At 32.0% G+C, this 18,664-nt stretch overlaps 2 protein-coding genes across 2 annotated transcripts; one reads left to right on the top strand and one right to left on the bottom strand.

Moving 5' to 3' along the window:
- Positions 1–1,761: 1,761 nt before the first annotated feature.
- LOC113178305 (olfactory receptor 5T1-like) lies at positions 1,762–2,754 on the bottom strand. Its single transcript, XM_026382695.2, has one exon. The coding sequence runs from the start codon at positions 2,752–2,754 to the stop codon at positions 1,762–1,764; it is 993 nt and encodes a 330-aa protein (XP_026238480.2).
- A 12,816-nt stretch (positions 2,755–15,570) lies between these two features.
- On the top strand, positions 15,571–16,506 carry LOC144254514 (olfactory receptor 5T18-like). Its single transcript, XM_077797771.1, has one exon. The coding sequence runs from the start codon at positions 15,571–15,573 to the stop codon at positions 16,504–16,506; it is 936 nt and encodes a 311-aa protein (XP_077653897.1).
- Positions 16,507–18,664: the final 2,158 nt, after the last annotated feature.

The raw sequence follows: 18,664 nt of genomic DNA, 5'->3' as shown, positions 1-18,664 counted from the left end.
TTGAAACAGCAATAAAACCAATAAATTAGAATAAAACCTGGAGTAAAACATTTCATAATGTGTTGTAATATGCTAGTGTGGTTGAATCCTGAAGAATGAAACTGGTGAGATCTAATATTTTTTTATTTTATAAGAAATATTTATAATAATTTTATAAGATATATCTAGAAATATTTTAAAATAGGTTATTTTTTCTTACAGAAAATTCTCCTCAGATCAGTATATGAAAAATTCCGGTTTGGGGCTGTAAAAATCATATATATATATTTATAAATATTTATATGTTTATATATAGAGATGTAAGCTTGATTTTTATAGATTTAAAGTTTGTCTACAATGTTGTCAGTATATGTCTCTGAAAATTATATTGCTTTATTTTTAAGGAGAATTTTGAATGTACATTTTACTTTCAAACCTATACTTGTTCAAATAGAATTTGTGGCTCCTCTTCCCATAATAGGTGGAAGAAATTAGAAAATGAAGTACCACAAGCTATTATTTGAAATTTCAAATACACCTTTATGAATTATATCATAAGAGGAATTTTGGATTTTTGTTTTTGTTTTCATTACTGGGGATTAAACCCAAGGGTGCTTGATAACTGAAATACATAGATAGTCATTTTAATTTTTTATTAGAGACAGCATTTTGTTCAATTGCTGAGCCTGGCCTCCAACTTATAATCTTCCTGACAAGCCTGAAGAATTGCTGGATTGTGGGTGAGTGCCATTGAGCATGACTGGAATTTTATTTTGATTGCTATATTCTCATAGAATCACAGGAAAATCACTCCTTTGGGAAAAAAAAACAGGTTTCATTTTAAAAAGTAAATATCTACTTTTTATGTAAATAAATTTTGAAAAAAAAATAAAAAGAACCAATAAAAAATAAAGAGTGTAATAATGCAGAAAGAGATATGAATTACAGTAAAAAAAAGAGTGTTTCCATTTATGGGTCTTTTTATTGGCTACAAATTTGTGGAATTAGAACAAATATAAGATTTTTCCTTATAAATACAGGACAAATACAGGTCTTGGAACTGAGCTCACATCTTGAATATAGCAACAAGGATCACAGCTTCTAAGAAATCTAACTTTCTGATCTTGAAATAGTCACATGTAGTAGCCATTTCTATGCTATTCTCTAAGCCATATTTTCACTGGTTTACAAGTCCTTGAGTATAATTGTAAAAAAAAAATCTTCATTTATGTTTTGGAATATTGGAATGGATCTACTCAATTTCTCCTTTTGAACAAGGAAAATTACTACTAATAGAAGAAGTATCTATGGTTTAGAGTCAAACGGGGCAAAACATGTAACAGATGCCTAGTTTTATCTGAGTATGTAGGATAAATTGGACAATTGTAATAACATTTGGCAAAACAGGGATTGAACAATCAGGTTTAAATTCATCCTGGGTGATAGAAACTCCTTATAAGCAATGCACACATATATGAAGTCATACAATCTTGAGAACATTATTGCTTTCATAGTCACTGAAAATCAACATATTTATCAATTAATTAAAAACAAATATATGTGCATTAATGATTGTTCAATGCAGACTAGTTTGAACATAGGAAGGTATACAAATAATTTAATATATCATCATTTCTAACATACTGCTTTAGAGGGCTAATTAACATTTTATTTGAACATATTCTAGGATATATCTCACTATTAACTGAAATCAACAGCATTTTTCTCTAGTTGCTGAACATGCAGATATCAAATTACAGGTAACATTATTTTTCGATTTAATCAATTTTTAAAATGTACTTTATTTTTGAACAAATTTCTCTCAAGTAATTTTTTCACTGCCTCTTTTACATCTTTGTTTCTCAAGCTGTATATAATGGGATTCAGCATGGGAATCACAATGGTGTAAAATATTGATACTATCATATCATGATCCAAGGCATAGCTGGAACTCGGTCTCACATACATGAAGAGGATGGTCCAATGATAAATGGACACTCCAGTCAGGTGGGAGCCACAGGTAGAGAAAACTTTCCTCCTCCCTTCGGCAGAATGCATCTTCAGAATGGCCAACAGGATGAAGCAATAGGAGACTAGGAAAATCAGGATAGTGACTATCTCAATAGAGCCCACAAAGTAGAAGAGGAGAAGCTGGTTGGTGTGAGTATCAGAACAAGAAATAGCAAGGAGAGGAGGGATATCACAGAAAACATGTCTGATTTCATTGGACCCACAGAATGATAGGCTAAAAGTGGCCACTGTGTGTATAGTAGCGTGTGAAATGCCACCAACATAGGAAACAATGATGAGTGGCACATAGATCCTGGGTGACATGCTCACTGAATACAGAAGTGGGTTGTAGATGGCCACATAGTGATCATAAGCCATTGCAGCCAAGAGAAAGCATTCTGTGGTTCCAAAAGTAACAAAGAGAAACATCTGTGTTTCACATCCAAAAAGTGAAATGGATTTTTTCTTTGCCAGGAAATTGACCAACATATTTGGGGTGACAACAGTGGAATAGCAGGCATCCAAGAATGATAAGACACTCAGAAAGTAGTACATGGGGTTGTGGAGCCTGGAATCCTCAATGACCAATACAACCAGTCCCAAATTTCCTATCAAAGTAAAAAGATAGATGCCAAGAAATAGTAAAAATAGGAAAACTTGCAGGTAGAAATCATCTGTGAAGCCTAATAATATAAACATTGTGACTTCAGTAGCATTGTTGAACTGAATCCTGGATAAATCCATATTTGATGGTATCCCTGACATTGAAGTTAACACTATGTTTTCTAAGAGCTATATTCTGCAAAAGTAGAGACCAGTCAATTAAGTCCTCACTTTTGGGCTTTGGAAAAGCATAGCAAAATCCTTGCCATTAAAGAGTGCACAATGATGAAGCTGATGTATACAGGTGGAAACATTATTCTGTTTAAATGAATTTAAGAAATTAATCAGTTGTTGGATATGTTTGTCACATTAAAAATATCTGCCAAACAAATTTCATTAACTTTGCATATATTTTCTGTCAGATTTTTTTACTTATTTTCACAGTACATCATCTTTAAATTCATGAAATGAATGCATATTCTAGGTTCCATACAAAGTCCATGGGATGATTTCCATTAAAGTTTCTTTTTTTAATTGAATCAATCACACATATAAGATCACGTTTAGTTGAAATAAGAAAAAGAGGGTGAGAAATATTGCTTATGTAGTTCAACATTCATAGAAATTTGTCATGTTAGTCTTACATTTTAGTTCTTCATTCAGGGCAGTTTTTCTGACCAAAGCATATCAAGTCCTTTCTTATGACAATTGCTTAATTCCAAGAGTACTGAAGGGCAAGTTTGAAAACCATAATAGGCATTCTTTTGTAATGAGGGGCACCTTGTATAACAAGTAAAAATAGTTTTAGTGTGTTTTATTTTAAAATTAGTTCTAGTTTTTGTTTTTCATTTTTATTCTTGAAATAAACATCATCATGTTTTCCATTTTTTGTCTTGTTTTTTTTTTAAACACATTATTTCAACTGAATTCAAATGTTTCAATAAATAAGATTATTATACATAGAAATTTTAGGGTATAGTTTTTAGATACATTTGTCTCAAAAACAATTCATGACCACTCCTTTCCATTTATTTGGACTCTAAACCCCTATATTAAAAGCTCAGAATTACCATTTATTGACAATTGTGATCTTGGAAAAATTAGTTCTTCTGAATGAAAGATTAAGATTGACCAAAATTTTTGTCTTGTTCAACTACATGAATGAGATATACCTATTTATGAGAAGATAAAATGCATTTTACATAAAATATTTTAATAAAAATAGGGAATTATAAAAGCTGCATTTCTTCATGGTCTTGAATAATCAATGGGCTCTAAACAAGAAGGTATGCACACACACACACACACACACATACACACACATACACACACTATTCCAATGATATGATATCTAATATCCCAATATTCTATAGTATATTATATTTAAAATGCATCTGTATTACTGTAGTATGCCTCCTGTATGACAGTACAATAATTAATATGTTTAAATATATTCCCCTACTATGTCTGGTAAAATATTTTTCTAGTAAACTTTGATTGCTCTGAGTTTGGCTGTAGAGTAAGGAGATCTATGAGTAAGAGTATATTTTGTTCTAAGCCATGCCTCTTTAGAGTCCATATTTACTCTCTTATCGGGAAATAGAGGCAAGAGAGACCCACAGTGTGATGTCTACATATATTTTCAAAATGCTCACCACACAGATATTTCTGTCAAAGTAATAATTTAGGAAAGTAGAACTGATTGTGTTTATTCTATCTGACTTCACTTTGACAGAGTTTGCAAAGCCAAAATGTAGATTGTGGAATTTTCAACCAAAAATAATGAGTCTGGAAGACCAAGGAAAATCAGCTCCTTAATACTCACAGAAAACACAATCACTGGGCATGTATGGGAATAGTATTACAAACCTGTGCTCATGGAGAAGGTAAGCTAGACAGCAGCTCTCACGGTATGCAGATTTTACTAGGGGTAAAATATTTTGTGTGCATTATCTTATGTAATCTTCATGAGATTGACGTGTAGAATAAGTGATTCCACATCCCCTTACTGAAAACAGATAACTTAAGCAAGTCCCACAGTTGGTAGCAGAGCCAGGATTCAAGCCCAGACTTCTGTGAATCCACACCAAGACTTTATCCTCTTGGCCACACTGCAGACTCAGTGTGACATGCCATAGCTCCAGGATCATCCGAAAACAAGGCAAAATCAGATCCTCACATACATGAATTATTTTATAAAGCAGTCAAACTTCAGTACACCATGGGATTAAAGACAATATTAAATTACTCCCAGATAAATTTCCTAACTAAAAATAAAATTTAAATTCATTTGTATCCCTTCATAAGAAAAAAAAATTCCCCAATTAATGTGTAACCAGTGGCGGATTGAAAGTTAATGTTTTTAATCCATTTTATCAGTTTTCTAAATTATAACTATAACTCCTTTTTACCACCTTATGTTGACAGTTATATTTTCTCAATAAAATCAAAACAAATTCTTAGTTTACAGCTCTATTAACTGAAATATAGAGGGAACCTTCCTTGTTTCCCCTGCTGTAGTCTCTGACAGGTATGTAATTCAAATTGTAATACATTCCACTTATGTAAAATTCTCTTAGAGTAGTACTTACTGTGTGTGTGTGTGTGTGTGTGTATTATATATGTATATACATATATAAATATGTGGCATACATTTACAACAAAAAGAAGAAATATTTATCATCTTGTTTGTAGTGCCTTGATTATTCAAGACCATAAAGAAATACAGCTTTTATAATTCCCTATTTATTTTTTTACACTTTAGTCAAATTTGGAAATTTTTTATTAATTTCAATCATATATATATATATATATATATCTTTATAATTAAAACATTTTCATGTAAATGCAATTTTAGTACTACTAAGGTATATACTTTAGTTCCAAATTCAAGGTTACAGATCGAATTATCTCATCAGGAAAGAATACCTTGCTTCTTACCTTTGGAAATAAACTGCTCAGCTAAGGCAAACTGTGCATATTGTGCATTTTCATTCTTTTGTCAGGTCCTTGAGTTCTTCTTAAAGTCCACAGGGATGTTCCAAGGAGGAAACACAGTAATTCTCTTCAGGGACATGAAAGTGTCATTATTTTTTTTCTCATGATAAACAATTGTATGATTTGTAGCAATGGAGTACATGATAAAAATGATAAAAAAAAGATGACTGAATGTGCATTGGCACTTGGTATAACATGAATGCTTAATGCATGCTTAGGTCTAGAAAAGAAGTCTAATAATCAGCATATATTTCCACTTCTGATACTAATTTTGCATCATTGGATTGATTAAAAAAATTCTCTGAAATCTACTTTCCTCTTCATGGAAATATAACCTGTTTAATTCTATTAATGTATTTTACACGAGTATAAGATGAGCTCATATGAAAGCATAATTTAGTATAGAATGTATAATCATTCAATAAAAATCACTAACTACACTATCTTAATTTTGAAGTGCTATCATTTTAAGTGGTATAAAAATAAATTTAAGCTCATTGAAAGTGTAATGGAGGATATAATATGTAAATGCCCAAAACTAAACTGCTAACCCTGAACAGCAAGTATTGGTAGGAGAATTAGTGCAATGTACAGATAAAGTTCTTTGTCATAGAATATCATAACTTTAGAAATCTGGCTAGTTAAAGTTCAGCCTTTTCAGTTCCTTGGAATCTTTCCTCCCTTTCAGACTGTCACATGCTAATGTACAGACTTGTACCTAACTGTGGTCATAAATCATTCAAAATATTGTAAAGTGTACATGGATGGCCAAAATAATGGATTAACAAGCCACAAAATGAGGGAAAATATTTGCAAAAGAAACATCTGATAAAGCACTATTACCACAAATATACAAAGACCTGATAAAACTCAGCAATAAGAAAACAATATTTGATAAATGGTAAAAATGACCTTAAAACTTAGGTCAATGACCTCAACAGATACCTCATAAAAGTCTATAGAAAGATAATAAGTAAGCAAATGTAAAGATGCTCCATGTCATAATTAATCAGAGAGATGTAAATTTAGGTAACAATGAGATATTGCTACATGCCTGGCGGAACAACCACAATCTAGAACACCAAATGTTAGGTAGGATGTCCAGTAAATGGAGTTCTCTTTCATTGACTGTGGGAAACAAAAAGGGCACAGTTACTTTGGAAAACACTCTGGAGGTTTCTTACAAATTTTTGCTCAAAATGCAATAATCACACACAGACATAGACATGTGTGCACACACACACAAAGTTTAAAAACTTAAGTCCACTCAAAATCCTGCACACAGATGTTTATAGCAGCCATATTTATAATTGCCTCAACTTAAAAGCAACCAAAATGCCTTTCAGAATGTGAATAGATTCAGCAACTATTGTATATTCAGACAATGGAATATTATCAAGCATTAAAAATGAATTTTTTTACGTTCTGAAAAGATATGAAGGAAACATAAATTTATGTATAGGAATGAAGCAAAGGAAAGTCTAACAACTAGTGAATGGATAAAATAATAATGGTACACTTAAATAATGGAAGACTATTCAGTGATTAAAAAGGAAAAAAAAATACTGTAACCAGATAACAGGGATGGCTCTCAAGTGCCTCTTGCTAAGTGAAAGAAACCAAAGGGAGAATGATGCAAATAATGTGATTCCACTCTTGTCACATTCTGAACATGGCAAAATTTTAACAATGGAAAACATCATTGCAATTACCTGAACTAGAGGTGATGGGAGTTGATTTAATATAAACTGGCAAGAAGAAATGTTTTTAGGGTGATAAGTATATTTCATAACTTGAAGTTCTTATACAAGTATATGTGATTCTCATAATTTATATAACTGGTATTTATTTTTCTGTATGTGAATTAAAATTCAAAATGCTGGTTTAAAAAATCTAGTGATTGCCTATAATTGTTACAGCTTTGAAGTTGAATTATTTTTGGAGGGGTGATAATGACTGGTAGATAGGAAAAGGGAACCCACTAGGAGTGCTGGATATAGTATTCTTTATCTTAGTCTTTTTAAGTTTGTGAAATTTCATCAAGTTGTACATTTAGGATGTTTCCTCTATTTATTTTCTTTAATAAAATTAAAAGGGAAACAAAACCTTCTTGTACTGTAGCTGTTTTAATAAGGTCTCCTGGACTGTATTACTTAAATGTCATTATTTGAATTGGCTTTATCATCCTACTGATTTTCTTATTAATGACACAGCTTATAAATAGTTGCTGTGTGTTCATAATTGTATAAGTTTCTAATATTTTGAAAAATTAGTTTATTGTTTTTACTTTCATCAGTTTCAGTTTTTTTCTCTTTTTGATTAATTTTCTTTTGTATCATTATTTTACATCTTGTTTTTCTTTATTTGTGTTTTATATAGTAACTTTATATGATAACTACTTCCTCTTGCATTTTACTACATTATTCATTGTATGATGTTTTGCTTTATATCGTGTGAAGTTATATTATTGGTTTAACACTCTGAGCTCTCTGAATTATCTGTTTACTTTTCTAATTTTCCATTAGTCATATTTCTAATATATTTTGTTTTCTTGAAGCTGCAATGATTACTTTTATCTTGTTTTAGCAAATTTAATACATATTTGATAGGCTATTAAGATGGCATTATTTTATGTTCTGATTATAGTAACTTTTAAAATGCTATTTGGTTGTTGTGTTCCTTCTGCACCATAATATCCTTACATAAGATTCAGTTGTAATCCTCATATTTGTCTTTATATTTCAGTGTGATAAGCATATGAAGGATCAGAAGGAGGTTCATCTAAGATTGGAGGTAAATCCAGCTGTATTTTTCTGTTCCATAATTACAGAGTCACTCTCACATATTTAATAGTGCTTAAAATAGTTATTGAAAAGTTATTTTAACTCTCAGGGCTAAGATTTATGTATATGCTTTTTATTAATTAATATTATATATTTGAATTAATTTTATAAATTAATGAGGTTCAGTGTGATATTTCTGCATATGCATACAGCATGCACTGATAAAATCAGGGTAATTAGAAATTTCTCTTTCTCTCTCTCAATATATATATCAAGTTTGGAGTGTTCAAGCTCTTTTCTTATAGGTCTTCATAAAATATATAGTACATTATTATAAATTACATTTCCCCCACTATTTTGAAGAACACCAAAATGTATTCCTACTATCTGTGTTTTGTTATCTATTATCTAAACTCCCTTTATCCCATTCCCCTGATCCCTTCCAAGCTCTAGTAATCACTATTCTATCTTCAATTTGACTTTTTAAGTTTCCATTTTTTAGAAAAAAGAAAACATGCAGTAGTGGCTTTATGCACTTGACTTTCATTTTGCTTTACTTAATGTCCTCTGGTTGCAACCATTGTGTTGCAAACAATCAAACCAGTTTTATTCTTCATTATGCCACCAGAATAATGTAAATATAAAATTCAATAAAATATCATCTCACTCTAATTAAAAATGGTTGTTATAAAAAAGACAAAAAAATTAAAAATGCTGACACATACATTGAGAAAAAGGAAATTTTTTCCCTCTTGATGAGAATATAAATTTGCATACCCATTATGAAGAATGTTACAAAGGTTCCTCAAAAAACTAAACACAGATCTACCATATGATCCTGCTAATTTTCTGTGTATGTATCAAAATGAAAAGAAATCAGCATACCCATGAGATTCTTGCACCTCTCATATTTATTGTGGCATTATTCACGAGTGCTTAAGATGAAATAAACCTTGATGTCCATCAACAGAGGAATGAATAAAAAATGTGATATGTTTACACTCTGGAGCATTATCTGTGAACATATTCTATTTGGAGTTCCTTCAATCCCATAGCCAGACATGTATTGCCTTTCACAGTGGTCATCTGTATTTCAGACATTTTATATTGCATTAACAGGATGTGTAGGGTCTGCCGTCTTCCAAGAACTTCATCACTTATTTAAACTTTTCCCACTGTCTCTTCCCTACTCATGTGACATGCTTCTCAAATATTTTTCCATTAACATATCTCCTACTGAAGGATAAACATATCTCCTACTGAAGGAAGCACATGCTGCATATTTTTGGGATTCTCTGAATCAGGATACCCTTCTAGTCTTCCAGTTCCTCTGGGACAGGATATCTGCATTGATGGTGTGTGAGGGGTTGGGTGGTCATTCAACTGCACCTTGGAGAATGGAAAGCCTTCCCCTTCCCCCATTTTTTTCCAATTTAGTTTTGCTGAGATTCCTACGTAGGGAATTGATTTTCCCTGTTAACAGTGAATTTTGAAAAGTCATGTGTCCCATATCTTATAAGTCATGTTAATGCTTTATTTTTCCTAAACATTTTGTGCCTGCAGAAGATCTGTTGATTCTATTAAGAATTTGCTGCCATTTGTTACCATATCCCTTAACAAAAATTTCATTTTCTCATTAATCAACTTTCTTTGTACTAAAATTTTGTAAAAAATGTTTTCTTTAACATTCTACTTCTTCATTATTTGTACATCTCCTTGTGTTTTCTCTTTTTATACTTCATTATACAGATAATTTACTACCAATTCAGAAAAATATAAAAGCACATCTAAAAATTAATTTATTAACTGACACTTAAAAACATAAAGTATGCATATTAATGGGATAGGTTGCATTATTTTGATATACATTTTTAATGTCTGAATTAGCTTAAAAATTCTCCCCAAAAATCTGCATATATTCAGGGTGAGAAATTTCAACAACCTGTCTTCTAGTTGTTTGAAATTGACTGTATAATATGGTTCTCTGTGGCCACTTTACTGTATAATAGAGCACCAGAATTTCTTGCTCTTAGCTAAGCATAAATTAATATTCATTAATCAATCTTTATTCATCTATCCTTTGGATAATATCAAGTAGTAGCATTGCAGGATCATGTGATAGTTCTATTTTTTAATTTTTTTTTAGGTAGCTCCCAACTGTTTGACATAATATCTGTGCTAATTTACATTCCCAACGATAGTGTGCAAATGTTCTCTTTACTTAACATCCTTACTTGTGATTCTTTATGTTTTTGATACTCCCCTTATTTACATACAGGAGGTGATATCTCATTGTAGTTCTTTGTTGTAATTACTTGGAGGTCAGTGATATTGAGCTTTTTTTCATATACCTATTGCCATTTATATGAAGTCTTTAGAGAGCTGCATATTTAGGCCCATTGCTCATAGGTAATTGGGATATTTATATATTACTATTGAGATTTTGGAGATCCTGTGTATTCTGGATATCAACTCTTTGTCAAATGTGTAGATTAAAAATATTTTCTCCCCTTCTATAGGTTGTCTCTTCTATAGGTTGCTGTTCTCAACCTTTTTAGCTGGATGTAATCCCATTTTTCTCTTTTGCTTTTGTTTTGTGTGATTGTATGTTCTTGTAAAAAATATTGCCCATATACTACATAAAGCATTTATTTCATATTTTCTTTGAGTAGTTTCATATCTTAAATTTGTCTAAACCCATTTTTAGCTTATTTCTATAAATGAGGAGAGATAGAGATCTAGTTTCATTCTTCTGTATGTGAAGATACAGTTCTCCAAGCACAATTTTTTTGAAAGACTATCCTCTCTCCAACGAATGCTTTTAACACTTTTGTTAAAATTCAGTTGGTTGTAGATTTCATGGATTTATTTTTTGCTGTGCATTTTCTTCCATTGGTCTACGAGTCTGTTTTAATGACAATACCATGGTGCTTTGATTACCACAGATATGTAGTATATACTAAGGTCAATAATACAGTGCTTTCTGCTTTATTCTTTTTGCTCAGGATAAATTTGAAGTTTTGAAGGATTTTAGGATTGTTTTGTCCCTAATTTCATGAAGAATGCCATTGGTATTTTGACAGGGATTTATTGAATTCATAGATCACATTAGGTAGTATGAACATTTTAGGAATATAGATTCACCCTATACATGAACATTCAATGTCTTATCACTTTTTTCTATCCTCTTCAAGTTCTTTCATCAATGTTTTTAAATTTTTCATTGTAGGAATCATGCCTCTCTTTGGTAAAATCTATTCCTAGCTTTTGGGGTTTGGTTTTGTATGTGTTATAAATAAGACTACTTTCTTCATTGCCATTTCTGATAACTTTCTGAAAGCATTGTGTTGATTATTTTACCCTGCAACACTGCTAAATTCATTCACTATATCTAAAAGACTTTTTGGTGTGTTTGTGGGATTTTATGCATTTAAAATTTTGTCATCTGAAAACAATGACAGTTTGACACAGTTTTTCTAATATAAGTGACCTTTATTTGTTTATCTTACTCGAGTCCTCTGGCTAGGACTTCAGTACTATGTTGAACAAAGATGGAGAAAGGGGACATCCTCCTCTTCCTTTAAGTCTTGGAGAAAAACCTTTCAGCTTTTCCCCATCTGGTATGTTGGTTGTTGGCTTATTACACATGGTCTTCATTGTGTTGAACTGCATTCCTTCCACACATAATTTACTCAATGTTTTTTTATCATGAAGGAATGTTGAATTTTGTCAAATGCCTTTTTTGCATATACAGAGATCACATTATTGTTTCTGGCTTCCTTTCTGTCCCTGGGATAAACCTCGTTTGATAAAATTAAACTTTTAATATGCTTTTGAATTTGTTTTGGTAGTATTTTGTTGAGGATTTTTTGTAATTTTCTTTCTTATGAACTGTTTCAAAGGACAGTCTATTTATTTATTTATTTATTTATTTATTTTTGTGTGTGTGTATGTATTTTAAACTTTCTACTTGTTTTGTCTCAGTTTTGATCAATTTTCTATTATCATCAAATTCCTTACACATGTTTCTGGCAGTATTTGTTGTCTGTTTATTTTTAAATATGTTAAAGATACTCAGTTTTTCATTTCATCTATACATTAGCTTTAGTGCTCACGTGACAAATGTTCCTTGAGGGCATTTCTACATTCTCTGAAATATGGCTAACCTGGGTGTAGCACAGCACACCTGTAATCCCAGAGGCTCAGGAAGCTGAGACAGGAGATAATGAATTCAAAGTAAACCTCAACAATTTATAAAGTTCCTAAGTAACTTAGTAAGACCCTATCTCTAAATAACATACAAAATAAGCTGGGGATGTGGCTCATTGTCTAAGATCCCTGGGTTCAAACCCCTGTCCAAAAAAAAAAAAAAAAAAAAAAAAAAGGCTAAACCCATTCATATGATGGCATGACATTGTGTTCTTTTTTTCCATATTTGCTTCTGCTCATGGTGTTTATAGTGACTGATGTTACTTTTCAATGTCCCACAATCCACCCTTGAGTGTGTTTGCAATTATGAATATGATATATGTGATTATGCAAATCATTCACTCTTCTAGTCTTCAAGTAAAAAATGTATAAAATTAGCAACTTTCACTGTTTGTCATTTCCAACCTATCATCAAGAGCACATGAAAAAAATTGTTGAAAATGAAAAAAAATCGAGTCTTCCCTGCTTACCAGTGTTAAATTTCTTCATCCTAATCCTTTTATATGTTGTGTTTCACAGTGTGTGATTTTCCACATTTGTGTGTGTGAATCTACCTACATATGTATACTTAAACTTATTCCCTATGTCTACATATATGTACATAAATATACATATATATGTATACACTCACAGTTTCATCTGAATAAACTTTAATTTTCAACATTGAAAATGTTGTATGATTTATTAAGTCCAAGTTTAACATTTTTAATATCTTCCACATTTATGTAACTTTTGGAGGTTTAATATAACCTTGAATAATAATCCTCTGATGAGCCCAAAATTTATACTTCAAACTCAACAAGCTATAATTTAAAGAGAGTAAAGCTGTAATGCATTTGATGATGGCAAACACATCTTCTAAAATTCTCAAGAAAGATTATTTTACATCATTATTATTCATTATGATTACTGAATTGTTGCAATGTCATGAATGAATTGTTGCTTATGTCATCAATGGGAGGAATCCAGGCTTCAGAGAAGTGAAGTTATAACATGTCAAAGCTATGTGACAATATATTTGCAGAGTTTAAGATTTCTTAGCTAACATAAAAGCATCTTAAAATGTATTTCTAAGCCATCATTTTGAATTAGACACAAAATTATTTCACTCATTTTATCTGGGTCAACATACAGTGTTTTGTTTTGTTTTTTTTTAATCCAGAGTCATTATCTCTTTTTATTATGAATTAAATCGTCATGCTGTTATTTGGAACCAGAAAATAATTGGGTCATATTCCCCTTGGGGCAAATCCTTTGGGATCTACGTACAGTAAAGTTAGTTGATATAAATAGCTTAAATGAACCATATTTAAAACATGATTAAACCTGAATTTAGTATGCCACAGGTAAGAAAAAATTTGATATTATTTGCACAATATGTTGGAGAATTGAAAGTCAGTATTACATTTTGGTACTAAATACTTTAGCTATTAAATACTCAGTATAAACCTCTTTAATTCTATCCTGTTGTATACAGAAGTAGAATACATTTCTCAATATATTATTTATACCAAGTTTTAAGTAAGTATTGAAAACCAATACTTCCAAGCAAAAAAAAAAAAATGAAACAACTTGATGTTATTATTTTATTTACACATAGTAAAACTAAATCTGCTGTAATGTTTTAAATGCAACTGTGATATTATTTCTATGTACTTTTATTATCAACAGCTTACACAACTGATAAAATTCCATTTTTTGTTAAAGAATGAACCCATACATTAAGAGAAGGGACAGACATAAAAACCATAATCTAAATATTAGACCCAGGGGATAAAGCTGAATGATATGTGTACAGATGCCTGACACATGCAAGGACTTGGGTTTAAGCCAAGCACTGTGTAAAAAATATTTACACCCAGAATTTTTAAATTTAATCTCAATTGAATTATTTGAGTGTGTATTAGCAACTACAGAAATCCATTACTTGTGGCTAAATATTTAAATGTCTGACTCAATGTTCTAGTTATACATATTTTTCTATAACTTTGTTTAATTTTTATTATGTGTTCTAATTTTAAATGATTTTAAATAGATACCTCTGAAGATCATTTATATGGTCATCTTAAATGTGTAGCCATAACTATAAAGTAAATTGGTACACATATTTAATTTGTATTCTTACCTTACATTGTGTTGTTTCTTGGCTATTCAAATATATAGCTGCTTTAAATACGGTTAAAACCAGAGAGAGACAGACATTACACACAGGTTTTAGTCAGGAATTTGATTCATCTGGATTCCACATACCAGGTTACTTACCTTGTATCAGATAAGTCATGGAATCTTTGGCAGGAATTGCATAATCCCTGGATTCCTTGTGACTTCTAATCACATAGAGACATGGATAGACTTCATCATGTTCATCAAAATGGTACTTCATCTCTCTTTTTCTGTAACCTCAGCTATATAAACATAGGTTATTCAAAAAATCAAAACTCAGAGTGCAGGACCATCAGTGGATCACAAAACAGAAAAACACACACACAAATTTTCAATACTGGTGTATATTTGTTGATTTGTGTGTGTTTTTCTGTTTTGTGATCAGAATGTGTGCATACACACAAAGGTACACATGTATAAGACACTGATATTTTTATGCAGCTTCAATACTTCCTCAGTGGATTCAAGATGGTTTAGTCTCTTTTTGATTGACTCTTTTTATTCCACTTAACAACTTGGAATGTAACAAGAATCCAGAAAGCCTATGTAGGCTATGTGATGCAAATAAATAGGAGACAAGTAGAATAAAGGAAGGGAATCTGGAAGAAGGTGGAGGGGAGGACAGTGATAGGACAATGATCAAAGTACCTTAAGTGCCTGTATATGTAATCACAGTGACTCCAAATGTTATATATAATTATTATAGACTACTAAAAATTTAAAAAAACAGTCTTCTTCTTTTGACTCACAATTTTGCCCATTATTTTCATAGAACATGAACTATGATCTTCTGAAGATCTTCAAGCTTGTTTTATGATATTAAAACATGAAAAATGTCACTGAAGTTAATGCATTTGTAATACAGGGCTTCACCGGCAATAAAGAAGTGCAGATAATTCTCTTTTTCCTATTTTTAGCTGTTTACATTTTTACTGTCACAGGAAATTTGGGACTGATTGTATTGGTGATCATGGATTCCAGGCTCCACAATCCCATGTACTATTTTCTGAGTGTGCTGTCTTCTGTGGATGCCTCCTGTTCCACAGATGTTATCCCAAATATGTTAGTAAATTTCATATCAAAAAGTAAAATGATTTCATTCTATGGATGTGCAACACAGTCATTTCTTGCTGTCGCTTTTGGAACCACAGAATGCTTTCTCTTGGCTGCAATGGCTTATGATCACTATGTGGCCATCTACAACCCACTTCTGTATTCAGTGAGCATGTCACCCAGGGGCTATGTGCCACTCATCATGGCTTCCTGTGTTGGAGGAATTCTTCATGCTATTTTACATACAGTGGCCACTTTTAGCCTGTCCTTCTGTGGATCCAATGTAATCAGACACATATTCTGTGACATCCCTCCTCTACTTGCCATTTCTTGTTCTGACACTCACATAAATGAGCTTCTGCTCTTCTTCTTTGTGAGCTCCATTGAGATAGTCACCATCCTGATTGTCCTGGTCTCCTATGGCTTCATCCTGTTGGCCATTCTGAAGATGCATTCTGCTGAGGGGAGGAGGAAAGTGTTCTCTACCTGTGGCTCCCACCTGACTGAAGTGTCCATTTATCGTGGGACCATCCTCTTCATGTATATGAGACCAAGTTCCAGCTATGCTCTGGAGCATGACATGATAGTGTCAGTATTTTACAGCACTGTTATCCCTATGCTGAATCCCATCATCTATAGTTTGAGAAACAAAGATGTAATAGAAGCAATGAAAAGACTTTTTAAAAAAGTTGGTGTATGGATAAAATGAGTTTTCATACTAAGCAATAAACTAAAAATACTAAACTTATTTCCAGTGTCATCTTATTATGTTTTAATTAAAATATTTTTATTTGGCCTCTGAAAGTGACAGAGAGGATGTATGATACTAATTTCAACCTCTCCAGAGAGGAGAAATGAAGCACTTAAAGAACTGATGACCAGAGGTTTGGTTAACTGACTAATCAGTCTAAAGCTCAATATTGGACAACTAAAAACTTGAGGAGACTTGCAAATTGACTGGACTGGGCTGGGCAGGGAAGCCATTTTGTAGATTCCATTGCTAGTCACACTGGTTGGAAGACATTGCGTCAATACAGCTTCTCCCAACTTACAGTAGAATCACATAAAACCTTAAAAAAAAAAAATCTCTGCAAAAGAATATCTAAGTTAACTGTCTAGAAGGAACTTGTAGCAGAATTTCTGCAAGCTGAAGAATACCACAATGCCTTCCCTTCACTGAAGGTGGGGTGGGGTGAAGCTGAGTAGGAGAAAAAAATAACTTTCAAGGAATCCAAACTTAGCCTAGGGTTCCTCACTGCCTCAGCAGGAGTGTTCTTCATCACCTCAACCTGGAGGTGGTTAAACCCCTCATCATTGCAGCCAGGGTACAATCTTCTCTACAATATAAGGGCTGAGATTCACAGGCCCCATAGTTGTAGAGAACCATCAAGTTCTATGCTGCCATAAAAAAACTGAGGGGAGTGGTACTCCAAAGCTTTCAGCAACAGCCCTGAAACCTGCATCATACACAACCACACCCAACAGAAATAGTCAGAAGATACAACACACTTCAAGCATGCAGACTTGGGCCTCTGGGTTGACAAAAATCACTAGCTTAGAAAAAAAAATAGTAAACAGCAAAGTAGCTCACGTGCTCCAGCATCTCTAGTGGGTTCACAGTTGTATGTCCCATAGTGTCCAGTTGACTCAATTATCATTCTGATGCATAAATCTTCAGGAGATGAGAATGAGATGGATTGAGATGGAAGTCCAAATACAAAATGCATTTAGAATAATTTTTAGAAATAAAACAGCTCTCTCTCTCTTTCTCTCTCTCTCTCTCTCTCTCTCTCTCTCTCTCTCTCTCTCTCTCTCTCTCCTCTCTTTCACCACTGATAAAAAAAAGATCAAAAGAGATCCTTTTCAAAATATATTGTAATTAAACTGAAGAACACAAAGAACAAAATAAAATTTTCATGGCTGAAACAGAAAAATGGCAGGTCACATTTAGAAGTAAGCCAATTAGGTTTTTCACTGATCTCTCAAACCAGACCCCAGCAATTAGGAGGATTTTGGATAATCTACAACATACCCTGAAAGATATCAGGTACCAACAAAGATTTTTATATCCAGCAAGTACATTCTTCTGATGTGAAGATGAAATAAATATTTTTCATGTTAAGTACAATCTAAATAACTCATAACCATTAAGTCAGCAGTATAAAATATAGTCAATGAAATATTTCTCACAGATTAAATGAAAAATAAATATCATGGCCAATGTATGCATGAATTTCACTAGAAAATAGTTGATTAAAAGAGAATAAAGTGCAAATTAAGCATTAATAATAAATTAAAATTATATGAAATAAAAATCATTTCTGTATAATAACACTGAATGTAAATGGTCTAAGAAATTTTATCTAAAGATACAGATTTGCAGAAGAGATTGAAAAACAAGACAAAAACATATCTTTACAAGAGACTTACCTTACAGGCCAAGATATCCACTGGCTGAGGGGAAGGGATGGAAAATGTTGGATAATGTAGACTTCAAGCTTAAATGAATAAGAACAGTCAAAAAGGTCACTTCATACTGGTTAAGGGAAACACCCAACAATATCTTATGCCCTAAAATGCTGGTGTACATAATACATAAAACAAAATCACTCAATATAAAAATCAAAAGTACCTGTATACAATAATACTAGGTAATTTCAACATATCTCTCTCACCAATGGATATGTCTTAAAGATATAAACTGAGTAAACACCCTTCAGAGCTAAAATATACTAATAAACAAATAAACCTAACAGGCATCTATAAAATATTCCATCCATCAACAACCAGATTCATTTACTTTTTAGGTATACATAAAATCTTCTATAAAATAAATAGTGATTTATGGCACATTGCAAGTATTAGCA

This window comes from Urocitellus parryii, chromosome 4 (assembly GCF_045843805.1).
Source record: "Urocitellus parryii isolate mUroPar1 chromosome 4, mUroPar1.hap1, whole genome shotgun sequence".
NCBI classification, from domain to species: domain Eukaryota; kingdom Metazoa; phylum Chordata; class Mammalia; order Rodentia; family Sciuridae; genus Urocitellus; species Urocitellus parryii.
Note: the sequence above shows the minus strand (reverse complement) of the source record. Positions and strands in the feature narration are given on the sequence as shown.

Excerpts from the sequence above, each read along its gene's own strand:
- LOC113178305 (XM_026382695.2), bottom strand. The coding sequence starts at position 2,754 with ATGTCAGGGATACCATCAAATATGGATTTATCCAGGATTCAGTTCAAC.
- LOC144254514 (XM_077797771.1), top strand. The coding sequence starts at position 15,571 with ATGAAAAATGTCACTGAAGTTAATGCATTTGTAATACAGGGCTTCACC.